General features: G+C 45.6%; 3 protein-coding genes across 5 annotated transcripts in view; 2 read left to right on the forward strand and 1 right to left on the reverse strand.

Annotated features, from left to right (window-relative positions):
• Nucleotides 1-6930: 6930 nt before the first annotated feature.
• On the forward strand, nt 6931-9550 carry LOC114683399 (3-hydroxyacyl-CoA dehydrogenase type-2). The gene is made up of 6 exons (XM_028857695.2): nt 6931-7041; nt 7410-7574; nt 8459-8623; nt 8749-8877; nt 8971-9079; nt 9248-9550. The coding sequence occupies exons 1-6, from the start codon at nt 7015-7017 to the stop codon at nt 9436-9438; spliced, it is 786 nt and encodes a 261-aa protein (XP_028713528.1). The 5' UTR covers nt 6931-7014; the 3' UTR covers nt 9439-9550.
• A 143-nt stretch (nt 9551-9693) lies between these two features.
• On the reverse strand, nt 9694-20127 carry LOC114683398 (RIB43A-like with coiled-coils protein 1). The gene is made up of 8 exons (XM_028857694.2): nt 19965-20127; nt 19591-19665; nt 13404-13520; nt 12126-12207; nt 11604-11945; nt 10846-10964; nt 10044-10438; nt 9694-9934 (listed from the first exon to the last, which is right to left on the reverse strand). The coding sequence occupies exons 3-8, from the start codon at nt 13518-13520 to the stop codon at nt 9853-9855; spliced, it is 1137 nt and encodes a 378-aa protein (XP_028713527.1). The 5' UTR covers nt 19591-19665; nt 19965-20127; the 3' UTR covers nt 9694-9852.
• Nucleotides 20128-20238: 111 nt separating this feature from the next.
• Nucleotides 20239-23917, forward strand: part of Smc1a (structural maintenance of chromosomes 1A) — a 45929-nt gene continuing 42250 nt past the window's right edge. For 2 of the 3 annotated variants that reach the window (XR_003733149.2, XM_028857680.2), the window contains exon 1: nt 20239-20458. Coding sequence is in view for 2 of the 3 variants with exons in the window: in XM_028857680.2 (XP_028713513.1) it covers nt 20350-20458 (109 nt within the window). In the remaining variant the exon portion in view is untranslated. Of the gene's footprint in view, nt 20459-22611; nt 22664-23917 lie in introns of all 3 variants that reach the window. The other variant, XM_037199210.1, reaches the window with a different exon arrangement.

The raw sequence follows: 23917 nt of genomic DNA on the forward strand, positions 1-23917 counted from the left end.
AGAGAAAATTCAAGGAGTCTGTGAACTTGTCTGGGGGGAAAAACCTTCCTATTTATTTTCACTTTCACTAATAGACATGGACCACATCCTTCTAGATAATGTGTGAATAACAAACTACAGTAGAATTAGTTCTTGTGGCTTTATCACCAATAGAAATCAGATTTTAGCCAGACATAGTGACTCACACCTTTAATCTCAACATTCTGGAGGCAGAGGCAGGTGGGTTTCTGTGAGTTTGGAGGCAGCCTGGTCTACATGGTGAGTTCCAGGGCTGCATAGTGAAACCCTATAGAAAGAGAGGAAGAAAGGAAGGAAGGAAGGAAGGAAATCAGATTTTAAAAGTTGTGTGTGAGGTATGCCTGTGTGTATGAGGTATACATGTGTATGTGTGTATGTGTATGTGTGTGTGTGTGTGAGGGTGTGTATGCCCATGTAGAGACCAGAGGAGGATGTCAAGGGTCCTCCTCTATCATTCTCCACTTTACTCCTTTGAGGAAGGTCTCTCACTGAATCCAGAGCTTGCACATGTGGCTGTACCTGATTTTTTTACGTGAGTGCTAGGTATCCAAACTCAGGTTCTAATGTTTGCATAGTGTCTTAGTTAGGTTTTCTGTTACTGTGAAGAGACACTATAACTATGGCAACTCTTTTTTTAAAAAATAATTTATTTTTATTTTATTTGCATTGGTGCTTTTGCTTGCATTTATATCTATAATGAGGGTGTCAGGTCTTGTAGTTACAGACCGTTGTTAGCTGCCATGTGGGTGCTGGGAATTGAACCCACATCCTCTGGAAGAGCAGTCAGTGCTCTTAACTGCTGAGCCATCTTTCCAACGCCCCCGCCCCCCACCTCCATGGCAACTCTTATAAAGGAAAACTTTTAATTAGAGGTGGCTTTCAGTTTAGTGGTGTAGTCCATTATCACTATGGCAGGAAGCATGGTGGCATGCAGACAGACATGGTGCTGGAGAAGGAGCTGAGAGTTCTGCATCTAGATTGGTAGGCTAGACTGATGACACTGGGCTTGTCTTGAGCATCTGAGACCCCAAGCCCACCTCTAGCGACACACTTTCTCCAACAAAGCCACACCCATTCCAACAAGGCCACACCTTCTAACGGTGCCACTCCCTGAAACCACCACACATAGCAAACACTCTACTGGGCTATCTCCCCGTCTCAGAAACCAGATTTTTGGAGTACAATATGGTACTGCATATGTCTTCTTCCATCCAGGCCCGACCCTGCTCAGCTTCCATGATCAGACAAGATCAGGCACATAAATTTGTATTTCATGCACTAATAAGGAAGCACACCGGCGGTGGTGGCGCATGCCTTTAATCCCCGGCACTCGGGAGGTAGAGGCAGGCGGATCTCTGTGAGTTCCAGGCCAGCCTGGTCTCCAAAGTGAGCTCCAGGAAAGGCGCAAAGCAACACAGAGAAACCCTGTCTCGAAAAAACCAAAAAAAAAAAAAAAAAAAAAAAAAAAAGCACATACACTTCGACTTTGCAGATGTGGGATTTCTGTTATTTTGGTAATTGTATTTCAGTATAGGTTTCTTTCATAATCCTATTTGTCTTATAGAATGCATACATTTTTCTGGGAAGGGATTCTCTAGACTTCGCACGGCTTCCAGAGGTGTTCACAGCATACGAAGGACTACAAAACACTGCTCTGAAGAATAACGGTAATAAACTCTACAGAACTCTTGCTACAAGCCAACAGCTCCTTTAAGTCTTTTATTTTTTCTTACACATTTTTTTTTGTTTTTGTTTTTGTTTTCTTTTCTTTTCTTTTTTTTTTTTTTATTTTGGACAGGGCTCATGTACTCAGGCTGGCTTCAAGCCCATCATGTAGCCAAGGATGGCTTTTAACTCCCCATCTTCCTTCCTTAGATTCCTGAGTAGCTGGGATTATAGTTGTGTAGCATTGCTTCTGGCTATAAGTACTTTTTGTTTATGGTTATGGAATAACCAACAAAAAGCTTCTGTGGTTTTCATTATTAGGCAATAAACTGCCCGTGTTCATTTATTTACTTATTAGTTAGGGTTGACAAAATTAATCCATTTGTGTTTTAACAACTCTCCCATTTGCTTCACACATGGCAGGCTACATTCTTGGCACTGGCTTGTTAATAGGTAAATGAGCAGGAGACCCTAAGGTTTACCTTCCAGAAGGAGATGAATTCTACAAATAAGACCCAGTTGGATCAGAGTAAAACTCACCACAATCCTTTGGGAACAGTTTTGCAATTCCCAAAGTTCTGAACATGTTGGTTTCAAAATTTTGGAGCTCAAACTTATTAGGTGACAAAAACCTGACCAAGCGTTATCAGATTATTTCTTCTTTCATACAGTGTGCCATTTCAAACTTTTCCTTTTAAAGGTTTTTTTTTTTTAAGATTTATTTATTTCTTATGTATAGAGCATGTATGATGCAGGCCAGAAGAGGGCACCAGATCTCATTACAGATGGTTGTGAGCCACCATGTGGTTGCTGGGAATTGAACTCAGGACCTCTGGAAGAACAGTCAGTGCTCTTAACCTCTGAGCCATCTCTCCCGCCCTTTTACGGGGTTTTAAGTTTGTTTTTTTTTCAAGTCAGGGTTTCTCTGTGTAGCTTTGGCTGTCCTGGAACTCACTCTGTAGACCAGACTGGCCTCACACTCACAGAGATCCACCTGCCTCTGCCTCCTGGGTACTGGGATCAAAGGTGTCTGCCACCACCACTCAGCTTTTAAAAAAATGTTTAATGTTTAACTACTATGTCCTAGACCTTTCTTAGAAGCTATGTAGTATAGAATATATGCAGTATAAAGAGTTAGATCATATAGAATATGCTTTCTCTCTGGATGTGGTGGTGCCCATCTGTAATCCCACCACTTGGAAGGTAGAGGTAGGAGGTCAGGAGTTCAATGTCATCCTCAGCTACATAGTGATTTTGGGACTAACTTAGGCCATATAGTCTGGAATTTAAAAAGAGAGAGAGAGAGAGAGAGAGAGAGAGAGAGAGAGAGAGAGAGAGAGAGAGAGAGAGAGAGAGTTGCTGCAAGCCGCAGGAAAATGTAATGGAATTCAGCTACTATCACAAAAGCTACCACTTGGAAATGTCAAGGACTTTCCCAAAGGTCAAGCCATGGCTTAAGAAGTTTTGATGATATTTTAGCCAATTCCTGCAATGATTTCCTCGTATGCTATGCATACTTCCAAGAACTCCTAACAGTGTATTTTATCTGAAATACCTACCAAGCATTCAAGGCCAAATGATCTCCTGAATTAAGGTATATTAGCTCAGACCCTCCTTTCTTATACAGTCTTAGTGGTATTTATACTAAGATTATAGACTCCTAACATTTACTTAACCACTTCCAGGAATGTAGTTTGAGCACATAAATTCCATTTTTCTGATATATTAACTGATTTAGCTCTTAATTGACCTCCTCCTTTACCACTCCCTTTTTGGGTTGTAAAAGAAAGCCTGACGGTCACTGCCTGAGGAAAACTCTTGTCTGCCTTTATGACTCTGTAAGAAGTCAAGCCTGGTGACCTTGCTTTAGCTAGAGCACTGCTATTGCATGGGTATATAACTGTAAACCTCAGAGATTGAGAAAGGATTTTGACTGGAGAACTAGATGGAGAACTAGAAGAATGAGATGGAAGATGAGGAAGAGCCAGATGGGGAAGAATGGGATGCGTAAGAATGAGATGAGAAAGACCAACATGGGGCAGAATTAAGATGAGAGAATTAAGATAGAGCATAGAGCCGGGCGGTGGTGGCGCACGCCTTTAATCCCAGCACTCGGGAGGCAGAGCCAGGCAGATCTCTGTGAGTTTGAGGCCAGCCTGGACTACCAAGTGAGTTCCAGGAAAAGGTGCAAAGTTACACAGAGAAGCCCTGTCTTGAAAAAACAAAACCAAAACCAAAAAAAAAAAAAAAAAAAAAAAAAAAAAAAGATAGAGCATAGAAGGGACAGCAGATAAAAGTAGAGAGAAATCAGGCAAGAAAGGAGTTAGGCACAGAGCAGAACTGAAGCTGTGTAGCTAGGATGTTATCCCAGAGGAATAAAGTAGATAGATGAATGAGCTCGGTGTACTTAGATTCTTTTCCTGAAAATAATTTGCACTTATTTGTAGCTTCTCTTCTGGGCCCCTGGGAAGAAGATTACTAGGCTGGACCATAATAATATTTGAGAGAGAGAGAGAGAGAGAGAGAGAGAGAGAGAGAGAGAGAGAGAGAGAGAGAGAGAGAGAGAGAAGAGGTGAGTGCTGGAGAGATGGTTTAGGGTAAGAGTACTTACTGCCCTGTAAGAGTATCCAGGTTTGGATCCTAGCACTTACATCGTGGCTCACAACTATCTGTGCCTCCAGTTCCAAAGGATCAGATTCTTTTTTCTGGCCTCTGAGGGTTCCCACATGAATGTGGTGCATGTAAACTCATGCAAACGATCAGACATACATGTACAGATTAATTAATTAGTAACTAATTAATTCACTTTTTTTTCCGGAGCTGAGGACCGAACCCAGGGCCTTGTGCTTGCTAGGCAAGCGCTCTACCACTGAGCTAAATTCCCAACCCCTAATTAATTTACTTTTAAAGCTGGATAAGGAGCCGGGCGGTGCATACCCTTAATCCCAACACTCGCAGAGCCAGGAGGATCTGGCGGTGGCGGCGGCGACGGCGGTGGTGGCGGCGGCGGCGGCGGCGGCGGCGGCGGCGGCAGCGGCGGCGGTGGTGGTGGCACATGCCTTTAATCCCAGCACTCGGGAGGCAGAGCCAGGAGGATCTCTGTGAGTTCGAGGCCAGCCTGGTCTACAAAGTGAGATCCAGGAAAGGCACAAAGGTACACAGAGAAACCCTGTCTTGGAAAAAAAAAAAAAAAAGAAAGAAAGAAAAAAAAGCTGGGTATGGTGGCTCATACTTATAATCCTAGTACTCAGCAGTCTCAAGTAGGAGGATTGAGGAAGATTCCTGGAAATTTTAGGCCAGCCTGGTCTATGTAGTGAGTTGCCTGAACTACAGAGTGAGAGACCCTGCCCCCACCCACCCAAAATCAGTACCTTCCTTTCTGAAGGAAATAGATGGATTTCTAAACGCTATGCAGAGATTCAAATATGCACTATATAGTGGTGATGTGGCTACAGCTTGAGTGGTCTGAAAGGACCCCTCTTGGGAGGTATTATTTTACTTTATTTCTGTATGAAAAAAAAGCAGCCATGCAGGAACAGGTGAATGCAAAAATGAACACAAGAGGCCACTGTAAATGAAGAAAGTATATGAGGCCAGTGAAAAATGCTACCCTTTTCTTTATTCTCTTAAAATTCAGCCGGAGGTGGGGGTGGTGGCAAATGCCTTTAATCCAGCACTCAGGAGGCAGAGGCAGGTGGAGCTCTGTGAGTTTGAGGCCAGCCTGGGCTACAGAACGAGATCCAGGCAAGGCTCCAAAGCTGCACAGAGAAACCCTGTCTCGAAAAAAAAAATTCAGTCCCAGTAGGAGAACTGCTTTTTTTTTTTTTTTTTTTTTTTTGAGTCAGGGACTCACCATGTAGTCTACTCCTGGCTGGCTAGCCTGAAATTGGCTATGTAAGTAAAGCAGCATGGTCTCAAGACTGCTAGGGTCACAGTTGATGGGAACACTTCACCCAAGCATTTAGATTGTGAGCCTGGGACTGGTGAACCGGCTCAAGCCTGATGATCTGTGTTTGACTCCCAGAAGCCACATGATGGAAGGAGAAAACCAACTCCTACAGTTGCCCTTGGACTCCCCACACAGTATAAACACACACACACACACACACACACACACACACACACACACACACACGTTAAAAGATTGTGAGTGGGTGCTAAACCCTTTGATAAAGTAGTGAAAATCAATATAGGTATACTGGCTGTCAACAGCCAGTCGTCCTTGAGGGAAGTCCATGGGAGAATACTTAACATATTAAAGCACAGTACAGTTGCAGGCAGAAAGTGTAGGCTGAGATTTGTGGGCCTGAAGACTTTGGGTTGAGAAAAAACATGGATCAAAGACAGATTAGATGTCCATCCTAAAGATTCTAATTGAGATATTGGCTGAAAGCTCATCTAGAGTGACTAGAGACCTAAGTTTTTAACAACAGTCTCTGGATGTTGCCCAATCTCCAGTGTACGATCTGGGCATCGAACACAGGAACATAGCAAAGGCTGAGGCGATGAGAGACGCTCTTGTCTCTGTGAGTTTGCTTCTCAGAAATACCTGTTTCGTAATGCCTGCCTCCTATCCTTAGCTCCCAATGACCCTCTCCACCCACAGGCACGAAGTGTGTTGTTGTCTGGCCTCTCTCTCCTTGCCTCAACGTATTTCTCTCTGCGGCCGCTCCTCTGTATCTCAGAATCTTCCTTTCCCTGTCCTCAGCTCAGTATTCTGGAATCTGTAGTTGGGCTGTTTGTAGCTCCGTGGTAGAGTACTTGCGTAACAGGTACAGAGCCTTGGGGTTTGGTTCTGTCACCGAAAAAAAAAAAAAAATCAGCCCCTTTCGTTGTCTGTCCTGTAATTTTATCTTTCTCCAAATGAACTGTGTCCTCCTGGGAAGCACGGACCTTGTATTATTTCTCTGTGTACCCGGTAGAACCTGGCAGCTAGGAATCGGTTTCACTTAACACTTGAAAGCTTTACTGAGAAAGGGCTGGGTTTCTATCTTTGCCCGGTCTTCCTCTGCTGCAGCTGGCTGCATGCCAAACGGCCAGCTAGCGAGCGGGGTGAAGGGGTGGTGATCCCATGCAGGGGCCACTAGGCTCTTTCTACCAACGAAACGCTCCTCAGACCGAGTCCACGGCTTTTCCCTTGCCAAGGTCCGGACGCAGCAGGCCACGCCCTGTCCTCCCCCCTCCCCTCCCCTCCCGTCCCCTCCCTCCCCCACGACACCCCGCGTGTGCCGCTGCTCCCCGCCCCAGTAGGCGGCTCTGTGCCGGCCAATCAGCGAGCGCCTGTGCCAAAGAGACTTGAAACCCCTCCTCTGGTGGCGAGACCTGTGCAAGATGGCTGCGGCGTGTCGGAGCGTGAAGGTAGACTGCTCTGTGCCTCTAACGTTTGTTTTTGCGCAGGCTAGGACTGCACGGGCAGGAACTAGAGAGGAGAGATGGGTGCCTGGGGAAAAGGGTCCTGCTTCTCCGGGCCTCGTTTTCTGGCGATCGGGTTCAACGTTCAACTGCACATGTGTGTGAGGGGTCGCAGGGAAACACGCCTGGGATGAGACACGCCCCCCCACCCCCTACCCCCCCACCCCCGGCCTCCCCTCCCCGCGGTCTCAGCGGGGAGGAGAGGAAGCACCGTTGGGTCATTGACTATCCTGTTTCTTCGCAGAATTCGGGAACTGGCAAGTGAAAAGGGGGGGGGGTTGGACCACAGCAGTTTACCTTGTACCTCTTCACAGGGCCTGGTGGCACTAATAACTGGAGGAGCCTCGGGCCTTGGCCTGGCTACGGCCGAAAGACTGGTGGGACAGGGGGCCACAGCGGTGCTTCTGGACTTACCTAACTCGGGGGGTGAGGCCCAAGCCAAGAAGTTAGGAGAGAGCTGCGTGTTTGCCCCAGCCAACGTGAGTCACGACTCCGCCAGAGTGTGCACGAGGAAACTCGGGGGGGTGGGGCTTCTCCCATAAAAGTGGTGTCGGGGGGGGGGGGGTTGCCAGGTAAAAGCACTTGCTGCCATCTGTAACAACCTGAGTTTGATCCCCAGGACCTACATGGTATGAGGAAAGAACTGACTGTGACCTCCACCCGAGTGCCCTGGCACAAACATGCCTGCATACATACATACAAATAAATGTCCGGTGGTGAATCCATCGCCCGTCAGCTTTTGACCTGAGTCCTTGAGCACACGAGGGCACCTGCAATAAGAACTCTAAAGCCAGGGCTCAGCAGAATGGCGACGAGGACTGGGCACACCAGAATTTCCTGGAGGAGATATGAACAGTTGGAAATGCCTATCTGCCCAGTGATTATATATTTACAGAGTTGAAAAACCTGAACTGCACAGGAAGGGATTTTTTTTTTTTTTAAAAAAAAAAAAGCTAGTTCATGTTCCTGTGAGCAATTCTCAAAACAGGGTTGTATCGGAATATAGCTCAGTGGTAGAGTTCTTGCCTAGCATGTACGAGACCCCCTCAGTTTAATTGTCAATACTGCAAAAGAAAAAAGCAAAACAAGGTTGTATAGTGCCCTGATCCATAGCAGCTGAGAATTACCAGGGGCATAGGAATCCAAAGAGTATAGATTGGAAAAATACTTTGCAGTACTTTTCTGTAGTCCCCACCATTTTCCTTTTACTCGCTTCACTTGTTTTAGCACAACTCTCTCTTGGCCTCCCTTTTGCTCACACAATTCTGCTCCCATTCAAGGACTGGGCTTGCCCTCCTCTCTAGGTTTAGTGGTGTGTGTATGCCAGGAAATGAATACCTTTCCTTCATGTCTCCCTTTCAAGGTGACCTCTGAGAAGGATGTACAAGCAGCTTTGACTCTAGCAAAAGAAAAGTTTGGCCGCATAGATGTGGCTGTCAACTGTGCAGGTATTGCAGTGGCCATTAAGACATACAACCAAAAGAAGAACCAGGTGCATACCTTGGAAGACTTCCAGCGGGTTCTCAATGTAAGGCCTTGGTAGATCTCCAGGGGTAGGACTAAGAAATGTCCGGCTGTGGGTACTCAGCTTTTAAGCAAACACAAAGCAGCCTCTGCCTTAGATCCCACATCATGGTTCTACCCGCCCTCCAGGTGAATCTTATAGGCACTTTCAATGTGATCCGCTTGGTTGCTGGGGAGATGGGTCAGAATGAACCAGACCAGGGAGGCCAACGTGGAGTTATCATTAACACTGCCAGTGTGGCTGCCTTTGAGGGCCAGGTATGTGGATGGAGGCAAAGTTCTTATTTGAATGACTTGCGGGGGGGGGGGGTGTGTGTGTCTCCCACCTATGATCTCCACTCTTTTTTCCAGGTTGGACAAGCTGCATACTCTGCATCCAAAGGGGGCATAGTGGGCATGACACTGCCCATTGCTCGTGACCTGGCTCCCATAGGCATCCGTGTGATGACAATTGCTCCAGGTAGACATTTCTTTCTCTCTCTTGCCATCCCTAGAGTTGGGTGGGATCTGTAGACAGATGAGAGGAGGTGCCCACTACCTAAATATCTGCAGCTTAGCGCTAGGGTGAGGAAGAACCAAGCGACTATGAGAACAGAAATGAACCTTTGATTTTGGTGCTTTCATCTAGGTTTGTTTGCCACCCCACTGCTTACCACCCTTCCAGAGAAAGTGCGCAACTTCTTGGCCAGCCAGGTGCCCTTCCCCAGCCGACTAGGTGACCCTGCTGAATACGCTCATATGGTCCAGGCCATAATTGAGAACCCATTCTTGAATGGAGAGGTCATCCGGCTGGATGGGGCCATTCGAATGCAGCCTTAAAGGGTGAAGGCAAGAAAAACACCAACTTCTCTCCAGCTTGAAGGAAAGCTAACAGCCATTTTGTAACTCTGCTCCAGTCACCCTCTGTGCCTAATAAATTCTCAAACTTCCAGGGCGTGAGCAGTCTTATGCATGAGGGGAACTGACACGGGGAAGAAAGTGAAGGATCCGAGGCTGGATCCATAAGAACAGCCCCAGTGTGGGGTGGGGAAGGCGGTATCTCACACTTGTGTACTGTAACAACACAGGGTTCACTATAGTGAATAATTTTATTCCCTAGGGTAGAAAGTGGAGTTTGGGGCTTAGTTCCCTCCTACTGAGGAGAGATTAGAGATAGGGGTATGTAGCATTTTCTGGACGACTCCTAGCCACCTGTGAGGTTGATAGGTGAGAAGGGAGGTGGTCATCCAGGCTTCAGCGGCTGCTGGTGTTGAACTGGAGGTAATACTGGGCAGTCGGCTGATTGGTGTAGATGACTGAATTCAGGTAATTTTGCCTGTGAAAATTCAAAGGCCACAGGTGATGTTCTCTCCCTCTCCCTGGTCCTTGGCATTCCTCCCCACCCGCCCCCACCTTCCTCCCCACTGCTGTACTGGAGAACTCACTGGGCTGCTTGTTCCCTAGCCAACTCCTTGTTGAAGGAGCCCAGCCCCCGTCGAAATTCCGCACACAACTGCCTCTCCTGTTCTTCCAGCTCCAGGGCTGCTTCAGCCAGGCGGACGGTCTGGCGGCCCCACTCCGCTTCCAGGGACTTTTCCACTCGGCACTGTTCCTTTTTCTCCTGTCGTTGGGTTTCCTGGGTTTTCCTGATGGCGGCTCGCTGCTCTGCAGTCATGCCCTTCCAGCAGTAGGGCAGGACCCGGTGAGGAGCCTGGGGGCGCTGGGCAGCCTGAGGATTCTCGGTCAGAAGATCACTGGTGACTTGTTTCTTGATCTCCTTGAGTTTGGCCTCCTGTTGCTGCTGCTGTTCACGGCGCTGCTGCAGGGCCTTCTTAGCTGCCTGGTGGTAATGTAAGCATTTGGGGGCCCAGCCTTAAGAAACTTACTTGAAGGGGTAGGAAAAATAGAGCCCTACTAATCTCAGAGAGAAGGGAGAGACATGGCATGAATTTTTAATGACCCTAAGGGTATGATGGAGGGGGATAGAATGGCCAGGGAATTTCTCTGCACTTAGTCTGAGAGGTCAGGGATGAAAAGCCAATACCTGTTCGTAAGTCACCCTGTATTTGGAGGTAGGGAGAGAGGTGACTTATGCTTTAATAGGATCTTAAGTGACAGGGGTAGTCCTTGGGGAAATGAGAATGCTTACTCTGGTTGGAATGGGGTGTGAGGTTTGTGGTTAAGGTTCCCCAGGACTTGGTTCAAGACTTGGGGTGGGCTTAGTGCACTGGCTAGTTCAGGACATACCTGGGCTTTGTTAGCATTAGCCATAGCAGTCCTCATGGCTGCTCGACAGGACTCCTCCAGCCTGGCTAGTTCAGCTGCTCTTGTGTTCACGGCTAGGCGCAGCTGGTCACTAAGCAAAGCTACACAGAAAAATATGGCCAGGGTATTGCACCTGCCTCTTCTAGGCCCCATTCCTGGTTTACTCATTAGCTATTTGTTTGACATACTTTATATTTGTTGCACAGATCTGAGTGTCAAAGTTACCCCGGTATGGAAGGAGTTACTCTTTGGGGTCGGGGTAGCCAAAGCACAGCAACTTGGATAACAATGTAGTTCTGTCATGTTTGAGCTGTGAGGCCTTAAGTCATTTTGTCTCTCTAGCCTCAGTCTCAAGGTTATTTGTTGGGTTCTAAGGATATCACAGAATTAGCTCCTGTCTCAGAGAACTCCCTGCCTAGTCCAGTGTGGTGGTGTATGCCTATAATTCCAGCACTTGGGAGACAGAGGCCGGAAGATCAGAACTTCAAGGTCATCCCTGGCTATATAGCAAGTTCAAAGCCAGTGTGTGTTCCATGAGACCCTGTCTCAAGTAGAACTGTAAAATGTTTCCCTCAGGTAAATGCCAAGAAATCATGATGGATGGGTACAGTGTCAGTTGCTGAAGGAGGTCAGGGAAGTTAGGGCTTGTACAGACTAACCTTTCTGCCTCAGCTGGATGGGTAACTACCTCCACATAGTGCTATCCCCAGACCAGGTGGGCTCCCTGCTTGGCTACTTACCTGCACGCACTTCCTCGTCTCTGGCTGCCTGTTGTTCCTGTAGCTGTCTCTCCAAGTTGTATCTGAACTGTTCTTGCTGCATTTTCAGGCGTGAGGCCCTTTCCGGGTCCTCTCCATGGAAGTACTGCATGCTGGCTGGGCCAAAGTACGTGCCACTGTCATAATAAGGGACTGGAAACTCGTGGAGTTGTTTTGGATCCCAGAAGTCACATTCTTGTCCATTCCTGAATTGCTGCCTTTGCTCCCGAAAATCCTGTACTTTCTTGGACAACCGACATGCCCGTTCTGCCTCTTCCTTCTCTAACATCTGTGCTACCAGATCATAGTGCGCATGCTTGGTACCTAGGAGTGATTGACAGGGACATGAAGACACATCAGAACGGAGCCCAGTCAGCCTGGCCTCTGCTCCTCATCTGGCTTATCACTCCCAGAACCTCAGGCTCTTTTCAGAGGCAGAATTGCCCAACTTCAGCCCATTCTCTCTAGTTCTTCCTTTGTTTTGCCCCAGCCTTGAGTGTTTACCATAAGCCATATCTTTGCTTTGCTCCACTGCTTCCCGAAGCTTTCGTTCCTCCACCTGATAGTTCAGGGCATCCACATCCACCTGGATCTCAAAGAAAGAAGCTAAATTAGAGTCGAGTCTCAGCATGGTACATTGAATGCTCTAACAGATGCTATTTAGAAATTACCCCCTTTGCCGGGCGGTGGTGGCGCACGCCTTTAATCACAGCACTTGGGAGGTAGAGGCAGGCGGATCTCTTTGAGTTCAAGGCCAGCCTGGTCTACAAAGCGAGTTCCAGGAAGGCGCAAAGCTACACAGAGAAACCCTGTCTCAAAAAACCAAAAAAAAAAAAAAAAAAAAAAAATAGAAATTACCCCCTTTAAGTTCCCCTATAGCTCTTCAGGACCTACTGGATAAAGGGATGAAAACATCCCTTTCAGTCTCTATCCCTCAGCTTCGTTCACGGTTGTGAAGGTTAATACTGTCAACATGGTCTGGTAAGATGGTTCAGTGGGTAAGGTTCAGGCTTGAGAGAGTTTGATACCAGAGAGCCACATGGTGGAAGGAGAGGGCCGACTCTCGCAAGTTATCGTGGGACCTCCACATTCACACTGCAGCATGCAGAGCACCACATGCCGCCTCCCAAGTAAAGATACACAAGATACTGTCAGCTTGATGGCATCTAGAATCACTCAGGAGAGAAACCTTTAGACCTGTCTATGAGGAAGTTTCTAGATTGGATTATTTTAAGTGGGGAAACCTGTCTTAACTGTGGGCCATACCATACCATGGACTAGGGTCCTGGACTGAATAAAAAGGAGAAAGTGAACTGAATTCTGCTTCCTAACTGGGTGCAAAGTGACCACCGCTTCCTGCTCCTTCCCCCCAATAATGGGCTATATACTCAAACTGAGCCCAAACCCTTTCTTCCTTGTTTGCCAGGGATTTTGTCATAGTAACAGGAAAAATAACTAATATAACAGTATCATGTTTAGCCTTGCAGAAATCCCTTAAATATTCTTTACACCCTTTTGTGGCTCCATGTTGTTTCTCAAGAACCAGCTACAGTCCAAGAGCTGAGCAGATAGGAGCCAGCTGTCACCCCATCGTCTGTCCGTGCACAATCCCGACTCTTCTTAAGCCTGCCCAGGTATATGAAGTTGGTTCCCCAGCTCCTTCCCTTCCAGTCCAAGGGCCTTCTGGAATCCAGAGGGGTTATAATGCACTGCTCCATTCCTTTCTAGGCGTAAGAGGGAAGTAACCCCAGCTTTGTAAAGTGCTTTCCATTACCCACTCACCCCCATGACTCGGTTCCGCACGTTGAAGAATCGGCATTGTCGTTCCTTTTCTCGATTTCTTCTAGCCTCAATGGCTGCTATCTCCTTGGGATCTGGTTGGAGGTCTAACTTATACATCTGGAGCAATGAGAGATGGAATGGCCCATTAATGCTGGCACTGTCCTTCACTATATCATACCTCTAGTTCTTCTTTATAACATCTCGACAGCTATGATCTTGAGTTTACTTTCTGAAGTTTCATATCTGTGTCCTCAATCTCTGCTGTCACCACACTGTCACACTTCAGTCTAATGGCAGGCAATATTCCCAGAAACCTTGATGGTCTGTTTCTCCAATGTTGTCTTCTCTGCCCTGGCTACCACGGGGATCTTTCTGAAAGCAAGTCTGACCATTGCACTCCTTAGCTTAAAGCTTTTGTAAAGCAGTCCCAGGTGCAGAGAACAAGAGACTACAGAATTCTCAGCCCTAAATGGGAAATCTGTATCACATCCCCTCCGTCCAAGGCTCAGTGACATTGCAGAAGGGATGGAAAGACTAAGAGTCAGAGGTGGTGGATGAATACAGGGAAACAGTATGCTCTGGACATCGCAGCGGGGGCTGCACATATGAACTCACAGAGATTTGGACAGCATGCACAAACCCTGTGCAAACTCAAGCCAGAACAAATCCCAGCATGCAGAAAGGAAGTGGGCACAAAGACCCACCCCTAGGGAAGTTGGCAACTGATAGCTGCTGGGAGAGGAGAGCCAAGTTTTCTTTGAGACTGTAGAGCCCACTCTTTATTTTTGCTTTTCAAGATAGGGTTTCTCTGTGTGGCTCTGGCTGTCCTGGAACTCTGTAGACCAGGTTAGCCTTGAACTCAGATCTGTCTGCCTCTGCCTCCCAAGTGCTGGGATGAACTCACAGGCAGATCTCTGTGAGTTCGAGGCTAACCTGGTTTACAAATCAGGTTCCAGGACAGCCAGGGCGGTTACACAAAGAAACTTTGTCTCTAAAAACAACAAACAAACAAACAAACAAACAAACAAAGGTATGTGCCAACCATGATCTGCAAAGCCCTACTCTTAAGTTGACCATGTTACAGTAGAAGGCCACACATCCAATAATGTATTGTCAGCACAAATTGGACATGATGGGTGAAAAAAAATGACGAGCACAAAAGTTGGGTGGGCAGGTGAAGGGGGATAGATCTGGGAAGAGTGGGGGAGGGGTGAATATGCTCGAAACTATACAAAATCCTCAAAGAAGAATAAAATTTTTGTAAGCAGCTTTAAAACAAATGTCTAAAAAATAAATTTATTCACTTATTTTACATTAATAAAACAAAAAGATAAGGTCTAACTCCCTTTGTTAGCACTCAAAAGGCCAGGGCAGGAAGATCGTGAGTTTGAGGCCAGTCTGGGCTACACAGCAAGAGACTGTCTCAAATATAAACAGGAAAACTTGAAAAATGTTATTCATGGATTCATATATATATATACAGTATATATATATGTATATATATATACACACAGTATATAAATATTACAGAGAGAATAATAATAGATTCTGCAGTATGGGAAGTAGTTTGAAAAGAAACAAGGCATTTCAATGGGACCAGTAATCTGTATGCTGAGGGGTTTGTTTTCCAACAAGATTTCACTGTGTCACCCAGGCTGGCTTGAAGTTGCAATACTTCACCAGTCTTTCAAGTACTAAGATTACAATTACACCTACTTTAAGTTGGGGAGTTGGTTCATTGATTGCTATTTTGTCAGGCCTCCAAACTTACATATGGGCTATATATATATTTCTTGTTTGTGTCAACTATTTCAGTTACAAAATGGTTATTGGAAGTTATAGCACTAGGAAGAGTTGGAGTACTTGAAGAAAGGCCAGTGTTCCTGGAGCACTGTAACCAAGGGAGACAGTGGCATGAGACAAATGGAAAAGGGTGTAGGGACTGGCTCTTCAAAGCCTGTAGTAATGGGGCTGGGAGCGTGGCTCAGTTGGTAAAGAGCTTGTCTAGCATACAGGAAGCCCTGGGTACAATCCACAGCACCACATAAACCTGGGTTGAGTAGTACATGCCTATAATCTCAGCACCTGGGGAGATGGAGACAGGAGGATCAGAAGTTCAAGGTCCTCTTCAAGTACAGAGTAAGAACCAGTTTCAAGAAAACTGTCTTAAGGGCTGGTGACATGGCTGAATGGGTAATGATACTTGTCAACAAGCCTGATGGATCTGAGTTTGATGCCTGGACCCACATGGTAGAAAGAGAACCGACTCCTACAAGTTGTCCTCTGACCTTCACATGTGCATGCCAGTGTTCTCCTCCCCCCACTAAATAAAATAAATGTAACAAAGTTTGTTTTTAAACTGTCTCCAAAAAAAGACCCTGGCATGAGTTTGGATCTCAGTGTAATGAGAAGCTAGTGGAGGATTTCAAGCAAGTAAGACAAGAGAATATGATTTGTTTGCAAGCCCCAGCCCCCACTACTTATGTGTCCAAACTGGGCCTTCCAAAATATGAAGGAGCATGGACTAATTATCTGACTAGATAAGTAATAAAATAAAGGGGAAATGTATTTCAGAAAAGCTGCTTGTCTGTGTGATGAGTGGGCAACAGAAAACAATATTGAAGAAGCTAGACGGCCAATGTGGAGACCACTGAAGTTAAGCAAAAAGACAAGGATATTGGCTCTGAGTAGGGCTATTTTAAGAAGAAGGAGGGCTGGATAAATGGCTCATCCTTAAAGGCTAGCCTCACACCTGAAAAGAAAAGGGGGGAAAAAGGGTGGGTTAAAGAATGCTTCCAGGGCTGGGGAGATGACTCAGTGGGTAGACTGCTGGTGCAAGCCTGAGGACCTGAGTTCTAATCCCCAGCACCCTCATAAAAGCAAGGTTCAGTGTCTCCAAAAGGAAAGAAGCCCAATTAGTATCTTAATTTTAGTTCAGTGAGACCCAGTTTGGACTTCTGCTTTCTAGAGCTGTATGAAAGTAAGTCTTTATTAGTTTATTAAGTTTGGGACGATTTGTTATAGCAGTAATATGAAACTAATGTAGCTTCTCAACCAATATTTATTGGAAGATAGACTTTATCTAAAGCCACCAGCCCTGTGTAACTATTGAGTAGTCAAGTGCAACCAGGCCTTATGAGTTCTACCCTTGGATCCACGTGGTAGGAGCGCACCTTTGTCCCACACGGTGAAAGAGAACCCACTCCTACAGGTTGTCCTCTGACTTACACACACACACACACACACACACACACACACACACACACACACACACACTAAACCCCACAAAACAGTAATGGGGTGTGGGTGTGGGTGTGGGTGATTATACCACAGTGCATTTGTGGAGGGCTGAGCACAACTTGCAGGAGCTCTCTCTCTCCTTCCACCATGTGGAATCCAGAGATCAAACTCAGATCAGGCCTGGCTGCAAATGCCACCTCATCAGTTTGTAATTACTGATTTTAGTAGAAATTTTCTTTATGATTAATGAAGTTTCACATGTATTCAACCATTTACTTATTGCTTTGTGAAGTGCCCAGTCATCTTGTGTTCATTTAAGGGATTTTTTGCATTTAAAAATTTTATTTTTTGTGAATATATAAAACAAAATTTTACATATTTATGGGTTATTATGTTTCAATACATAATATGCTATGTAATGTTCAAACTAAGGTAACTCTACCTCCTGAAACATTTATCATTTTTTTCAAAGACAGGGTTCTCTGTGTAGTCCTGGCTGTCCTGGAACTCTCTGTAGACCAGGCTGGCCTTGAACTCAAGAGATCTGCCTGCCTCTGCCTCTCCAGTGCTGGGATTAAACAAGTGCTTCCTAACCACTGAGCCCTCCTCCAGCCCTCATCAAGGTGATCCCAGCAGTTGGGAGGCTGAGGTAGGAGGACTGTTAAAAACTGGAGGCCAGTCTGGACTAAATAGTAAGTTCCAGACCATCCTGGACTACAGAGGCCTGTTTCAAAAACAACCATCATGGGTGTTCTCAGAAGAGATGAGTTATTTAATATAAATCTCTGTGCCAAGTTATTTGTTAGGGAGGTCCCAGAGGCACCTAAAACATAGGGTACTGCTATTCCTCCTGGTTTGTTCACCATAACTAAATGGTAAGAGCCTACTGCTAAAGATACCAAACAGTTTAGCTGCTGGGCATGGAGAAATCAATCTGGACCGACAAAGAAATGTCCTCCATGCTGGCTAGCTTTCATAGTTCCAGAAGGTGCTACCAGGCCTTCCACTAGGGTAGAAAAGACATTTTACCCAGCAGTGAACCCTGCATGCTACAATGCCAACCTTCCAGGTAAGATATGCCCACTGGTGTAATCTGGCATGACTTAATGAGGGTAACCAACCACTTGGATTAGATTTGAGTCCTGGTCCATAAGAGGGAATTCATGCCTAGTACTGTAAAGCTAGCAGAAGTCCATGTCTGGGGAGGTCATGGGAAGTACCTATGGGGAGTACTCTGGGGAGTAGGGAAGAACCTACTACTACTGTTTTGCTAATTGCCTTCTAAATGTGTAAATACAAATATATTTATATTTATAGATTAGTGCTGCTCTCAATTGTGGTCAGAGAAGCTCCTTTTTGCTGTAGGCAAGTTTATGCAGAGACTCATAACTGCTCAAACTGTTGAGAATATGTGGTTGTTGAGTGCTCAGTCCCAAATGAGATGTCTATCACCACTACTCCAAAGTGCAGGGAACACTGTGTTAGAAGAAGCGGGAAGAATGTAAAGACCCAGAGGAGGGGAGGGATACCATGAGGTGCTGTCTTTTAGACATGACAGGGCCGTGCACTCATGAATTCACAGCAGCTGAGGTTACCTGGATGAGACCTGTACTACAAGAGCAAGCTAGTAAACCTTCCAGCATGGGTGGCTGAAGAGTTCATGAGGCTCCATCCCTAGTTGAAGGGCTATTAGAAGTTGATGCCTGCTAAGGAAGAGTCAATTTTCTTGCAGATCCATATCATGCACATATGGGCAGTACTAATTGGACTCAGTGAGTTACAAAGAGGGCAGATATTATGGGAGTTTAGAGGACAGAGGCTGGAGTGGGGATGGATATGATCCATATTTATTGGTATATATACAAAAGTATTCTCCATAGTGAGTTTCAGGACAGCCAGGGCAATGTAGAGAGACCCTGCCTCCCCCATAAAAAATATTAAAACCAATGAACCAAATAGCAACAAAAAACCCACCTAAAACAAAATATCTCTCTATTATAAATTCATAAAGATATTCTACAATTTCTAAGGTTTTGCCTTTATCATTTGTTTTTAATCCATTTGAAACTGCATTTTGTATATATTTAGAAATAGTTAAATTTTCTCCCAAGCTCCATCTCACCTTTGAAAATTAAATAGTAATTTCTCTAAAAACTATGAGATTGCCTTTGGTTATTTTATTCCCCTTTCTTGACTGTGACTGTTTTCCCAACACAGCTTCAGTTGTGACTTCCATATCAGATTCTATCAACTGAGCTTTCTCACTTTCCTAGACTCTTTAGGATTCTTCCCAGCTTTTAGACATTTAAAACGTTACAGGAATAGGACTGGAGAGACAGCTTGGTGGTTAAGAACACGTCCTGATCTTCCAGAATACCAGAGTTCTCTCAGTACCCATCAGGTGGTTCACAACCACCTGTAACTCCAGCTCCAAGGGATTGAATGCCCTGTGTCCGTGGCATACATACATATACACAGATAAATAAAAACGAATCTTAAAATAGTTACAGAGCTGCGTGGTGGGGGCACATGCCTTTTATCTCAGCACTCAGGAAGCTAAGGTAGGTGGATATCTGAGTTCAAGGTCAGCCTGGTCTACAGAGTGAGTTCCAGGGCAGCCAGAGCTACACAGAGAAACCTTGTCTGGAAAAAAAAATGTTACAGGAATAGCTGTGGAAACCATTATCTGAAGAAAATAGATTGAGAAATGAATGGAGGAGGGCAAGGCATAAAGAAGAGAGAGAAGGGAAACAGAGAAGCCAATGAGGGAGGTAGACAAGCAGAGGAGAGTGAAGAGAAAGATAGGGATAAAGAGGGAAGGTGTCATAGCCATATGATGCGGTGGGAATGGGATTGGGGAGAAACAGATATAGCAAGGAGAAAGGGAAAAGGACAAAGCTGGAGCACTGGCTTAAGGACGTGGCCCCCTGGTGTTCACACAAGATACCTTTCTCAATTTTGAAGCTCCTAAGTGGACTGGGTCCAAGTTGGCTCTAGGATTTACAACAGCAGTCTTGGAATTCTGCTTGGAGAAATAAGAGAGAGGCAGAAGATAGGGGTGGTATCTCAGAATACAACTTTCCCCAACTTGTATCTCCGTTGTCTAGGAGTCTAGGAGTCCCCTCATCCTCCTTTACATTCCAATCTCACCTCACCTAAGTCCTCTCTAAGACCGTCCTTCTGGTTCAAACTGCCCACCCCTCCGAGGGTGCCTTCCAATTCTCGACTGAGCCCTTTGCTGGAGCCCCCAGACCAGCTAGACTACAAACCACAGCAGAGTGCCCGCCTCCCACTCGCCCTGGGGAGCCGGGAGGGCATAACCTTGCTGTGACTTCTGATTTGTCTCAGCAAGCGTGGGCTCAGGCCCCCGCCTGCTTTCTGATTCTCCCAGAAAGCGAGAGCCCTCCTCAGCACTAGCGCTTCCGCAGCTTTGTGTGTTACCGCTTCGACGGTTGCGGTGCAACTACAAAGGGGGGCGGGGCCCAAAGTGCCGGCACAAGCTCGAGCCGGGCGACCAATCAACAGAGGCTCTATTTCAGGCGGAAGTGACTGCGCCCCTGGCACCGGGAGCCGGAAATCCTGATTGGCTTGTACTTATTATCGCGAGGTTTACCGTACACTCGGTTTGCACCGCGTTATTTCCCGCGCGGGCTAACCTCGGGTCCCAGGACTAAGGTGCCGGCTTTCCTACGGTAGCGCTGCTGTCATGGGTTTCCTGAAACTGATTGAGATCGAGAACTTTAAATCGTACAAGGGTCGACAGATTATCGGACCATTTCAGAGGTTCACCGCCATCATTGGACCCAATGGCTCTGGTGAGATAAATCCGTGGCAGCCCTGCGGGCGTCCCGGTCCGGTACCCCATGTTTGTCTGCAGAGTAGTACAACCTACCCCATGCAACCTGAGACGTTGTGAACCCTAAAATGGCCCTTGCTCCTCTTGGGGGGATTCCGCTTGAACTTGCTCCCCCTTCCGCCGTGCGCTTAACTCGAGCCGCTTCTTAAATGTCAGTTGGCCGAATTTTGTGCAGCTCCCTCTGTGGCCGGAGTGGTGTGGGCCGAACTATGTGTTGCCCTTCCCACAACCCCTCCCGCCAAAAGAGGCGTTCCTAGAACTTGCGACCTTTTGTTTGGCCGGTGGCTCCTTTGTGTCTGTTATTGTTCCACCTTCCCGGTCTTAAATTTGATACCTGTGGGAAATTTTGGGAATGTTGTCACTGTCCAGTCCCAGGTAGCATACTTTCTGCTTTAGCCAGCCTCCTTCCGCCCCGGCGCTTCTCATTGGAAGGCTCCAGTTTCCTTTTTTCCTCTTCAGCTACGGCACTTTTTTGAATTTTAGACCCAGCTCTGCGCTCAGCAGAGTGGGATTCCGACCCTCGCCCCCTACACACCTAAGAGATTGTTGCCTCGATTGGCCCCTTTCCTATCGGGAAGCTGCAATGAGCCTGAACTTGTTCGCTTGCCAAATTTGTTGAATGTTTCTGGGTTTATCAGTTAAGTTTACGCGGAAAATAAGCCAAGTCCGTGACCGCAGGAAACTTAGAGGAGAAAGAAGATAAAAGTACAAAATATGATAATATTTAGGCCGTTGTAAATGCTCTGTAGAAAAGGAGTTAAGTTAAACCGGGCGGTGATGGTGCACGTCTTTAATCCCAGCACTCTGGAGGCAGAGGCAGGCGGATCTCTGTGAGTTTGAGGCCAGTGTGAGTTCCAGGACAGCCAGGGCTGTTACACAGAGAAACCCTGTCTCGAAAAACCAAGAAAGAAAAAGAAAACAGAAAGTAAAAAACCACTGGCCTAGAGGGCTAATGCTTTGAGTCACTAAGTTTCTTAGGGTTTTGGTGTTGTGTAAAATTCATTGCCCTCGCTGGGCGGTGTTGGTGCACGCCTTTAATCCCAGCACTCGGGAGGCAGAGGCAGGTGGATCTCTGTGAGTTCGAGGCCAGCCTGGGCTACAGAGTGAGTTCGGTGAGTTCGAGGAAAGGCGCAAAGGTACACAGAGAAACCTTGTCTTGAAAAACCAAAATAAATAAATAAATAAATAAATAAATAAATAAATAAATAAATAAGAAACCCTGTCTCGAAAAACCAAAATAAATAAAACAAATAAATAAAAATAAATAAATAAATTAAAAAATAAATAAATAAATAAATAATTCATTGCCCTCAGCATTGTTAGAATTATAATCCAGCTGTTTTGAAAAGGCCCTTGGCCTGAGTCCTTACCCTCTTTAAGTCTTTTTTTTTTTTTTTTTTTGGAGACAATATCTTATAGCTTCAAACTCTGAATCCTCTTGTCTCCACACCTGCCTTCTGCCTCTCCATATCCTCCAGAGCTTGGTTTTGTGAAGACGTCCTTGACCCTTGGTTCCCACTTTGTAAATTGCTCTTTCCCTGGCACACAGACTTTATTTTCTGTCACAAATTTATAGTGCCCGTTTTTTTGTATCTTCATCACTAGTGTATGAGTGTCCTCAAGAAGCCATTTCTTGAGATGTTTTGTTAGTGTTCGCACTGCACATTAGAAAAATGTCTACAATATTAAAGAATTGTTAGTAAGAGTCTTGAAAATCAAGGAAGAAGCTGAAAGGTTGGAAATTGGTGCTTGAAAGACTGAATTCCAATTTATGTTATGTGCTAGTTGTGCTGCCTCTGACTAGACAGTTGAATCTAGATTGTAGAACAATAAACCTGCTATTTATTTATTTATTTGTTTGTTTGTTTATTTATGCAAGGCAGGGTTTCTCTTTGTAGTCCTGGCTGTCCTAGAATTTGATCTGTAGACCGTGCTGGCCTCAAACTCAGAGGTCCGCCTGCTTCTGCCTCCCGAGTGCTGGGGCTAAAGGTATGTGCTACCACTGTCTGGCAGATCTGCCATGTATTGAACACCAAGTTGATCTTGGTTTTGTTGTTGTTCATTTGTTGAGATAGGATCTTGTATTCCAAACTGATCTCAAACTCTGTTTAGTTCAAGCATGACCTTCTGGTCTTCCTCCATCTCCAGAATGCTGGAATTACAGGTATGCACTTCCGCCTGGTTTAATACAGTGTTCGGGTTTGAACTGAAGGCCTTGTACATGCTAGATAAGCACACACTCAGCTGGGTCACATCCGCTGCCTTACAAGGTTCATTTTTTAAGGTCTTTAACAAAACAAGTAACAGAGTGAAGGACGATGAGCAAGGATCTAGAAGCTGGATGATGTAGGGAGATTGTTTTATCACCCTGTCAGTTGAAGTAAAGAACTCACTGACACGTTTAACTTGAGGAATGACTAGGTTTCTTCCTCTTTAAAGTAGAGAAAATGCTTTATTTCCTAAGACTTTTGGATAAGCTAAATTGGGTAATTAATGTGAGCATGAATCACAGAGTTGCATGAATCATGTGTTGTAGTATTTTTAAGAAAATAGCTGATTATGCATTGGTATTTTAACAAGCACTAAAAAGAGTCCAGGATGCTGTCAGACAAAAGATAAGGCTGTGGAGATGGCTCAGTCTGTAAAGTGCTTGTCACGCAAGCATCAAGATGGAGTTTGGATTCTCAGCACCCACTTAGAAAGCTGAGTGTGGTGCTATATACCCAATAACCTAACACTGGGGAGGTGGAGACTGGAGGATTGCTGGCCAGCTGATAGAGCTCAGTTGGTGAGCTTCCAGTCTAAGAGAGATTCTGTTTCAAAAAAAATAAGGTGAACAGTTATTAAAAAAAAAAGACACCCACCATCAACCTCTGACTTCCACATGCATGCACACACACACACACACAGATTGGATATTTGAAAGAAGCTGAGTGTATTAAAAATAGTATACTAATGATATAATTTTGGTAACATAAATTTTAAAGGTTTGAGGACCTGGTACTTGCTAGGTGTGATGGCACACACCCATGATCTCATTACTTGTGGGGTTAAGGAAGAAGATTGCTGTGAGTTCCAGGTCAACCTGGGCTGCACAGTGAAGACCAGGGCTGCATAGCAGAACCCTGTATCAAAAATCAAAAGCTTGGTACCGGTTTTGTTACTCAAGTTTGTTTTGTTAAGGTTTTCTCTTTCTCCCTTGTTTGATCAAGAGACTGGACTGAATGAATTCAAAACGTACAAGAGTTTTCCAAGTATGTGATTCAGTGGTATATATCTGAACAGACCCAGAAGCATACCAAGTTTCCACTCTTTAATGATTTTAGGAATTTTTTTTTTTTTTTTTTTTTTTTTTTCGAGACGGTTTCTCTGTGTAGTTTTGGTGCCTGTCCTGGATCTTACTCTGTAGACCAGGCTG

Source organism: Peromyscus leucopus, chromosome X (assembly GCF_004664715.2).
Source record: "Peromyscus leucopus breed LL Stock chromosome X, UCI_PerLeu_2.1, whole genome shotgun sequence".
NCBI classification, from domain to species: domain Eukaryota; kingdom Metazoa; phylum Chordata; class Mammalia; order Rodentia; family Cricetidae; genus Peromyscus; species Peromyscus leucopus.

Excerpts from the sequence above, each read along its gene's own strand:
- LOC114683399 (XM_028857695.2), top strand. The coding sequence starts at position 7,015 with ATGGCTGCGGCGTGTCGGAGCGTGAAG. Across the intron at positions 7,042-7,409 it reads CGGCGTGTCGGAGCGTGAAG|GGCCTGGTGGCACTAATAAC; the intron begins GTAGACTGCTCT and ends ACCTCTTCACAG. Across the intron at positions 8,624-8,748 it reads ACTTCCAGCGGGTTCTCAAT|GTGAATCTTATAGGCACTTT; the intron begins GTAAGGCCTTGG and ends CCCGCCCTCCAG.
- LOC114683398 (XM_028857694.2), bottom strand. The coding sequence starts at position 13,520 with ATGTATAAGTTAGACCTCCAACCAGATCCCAAGGAGATAGCAGCCATT. Across the intron at positions 12,208-13,403 it reads TGCGGAACCGAGTCATGGGG|GTGGATGTGGATGCCCTGAA; the intron begins GTGAGTGGGTAA and ends TTTGAGATCCAG. Across the intron at positions 10,439-10,845 it reads CTAATGCTAACAAAGCCCAG|GCAGCTAAGAAGGCCCTGCA; the intron begins GTATGTCCTGAA and ends CATTACCACCAG.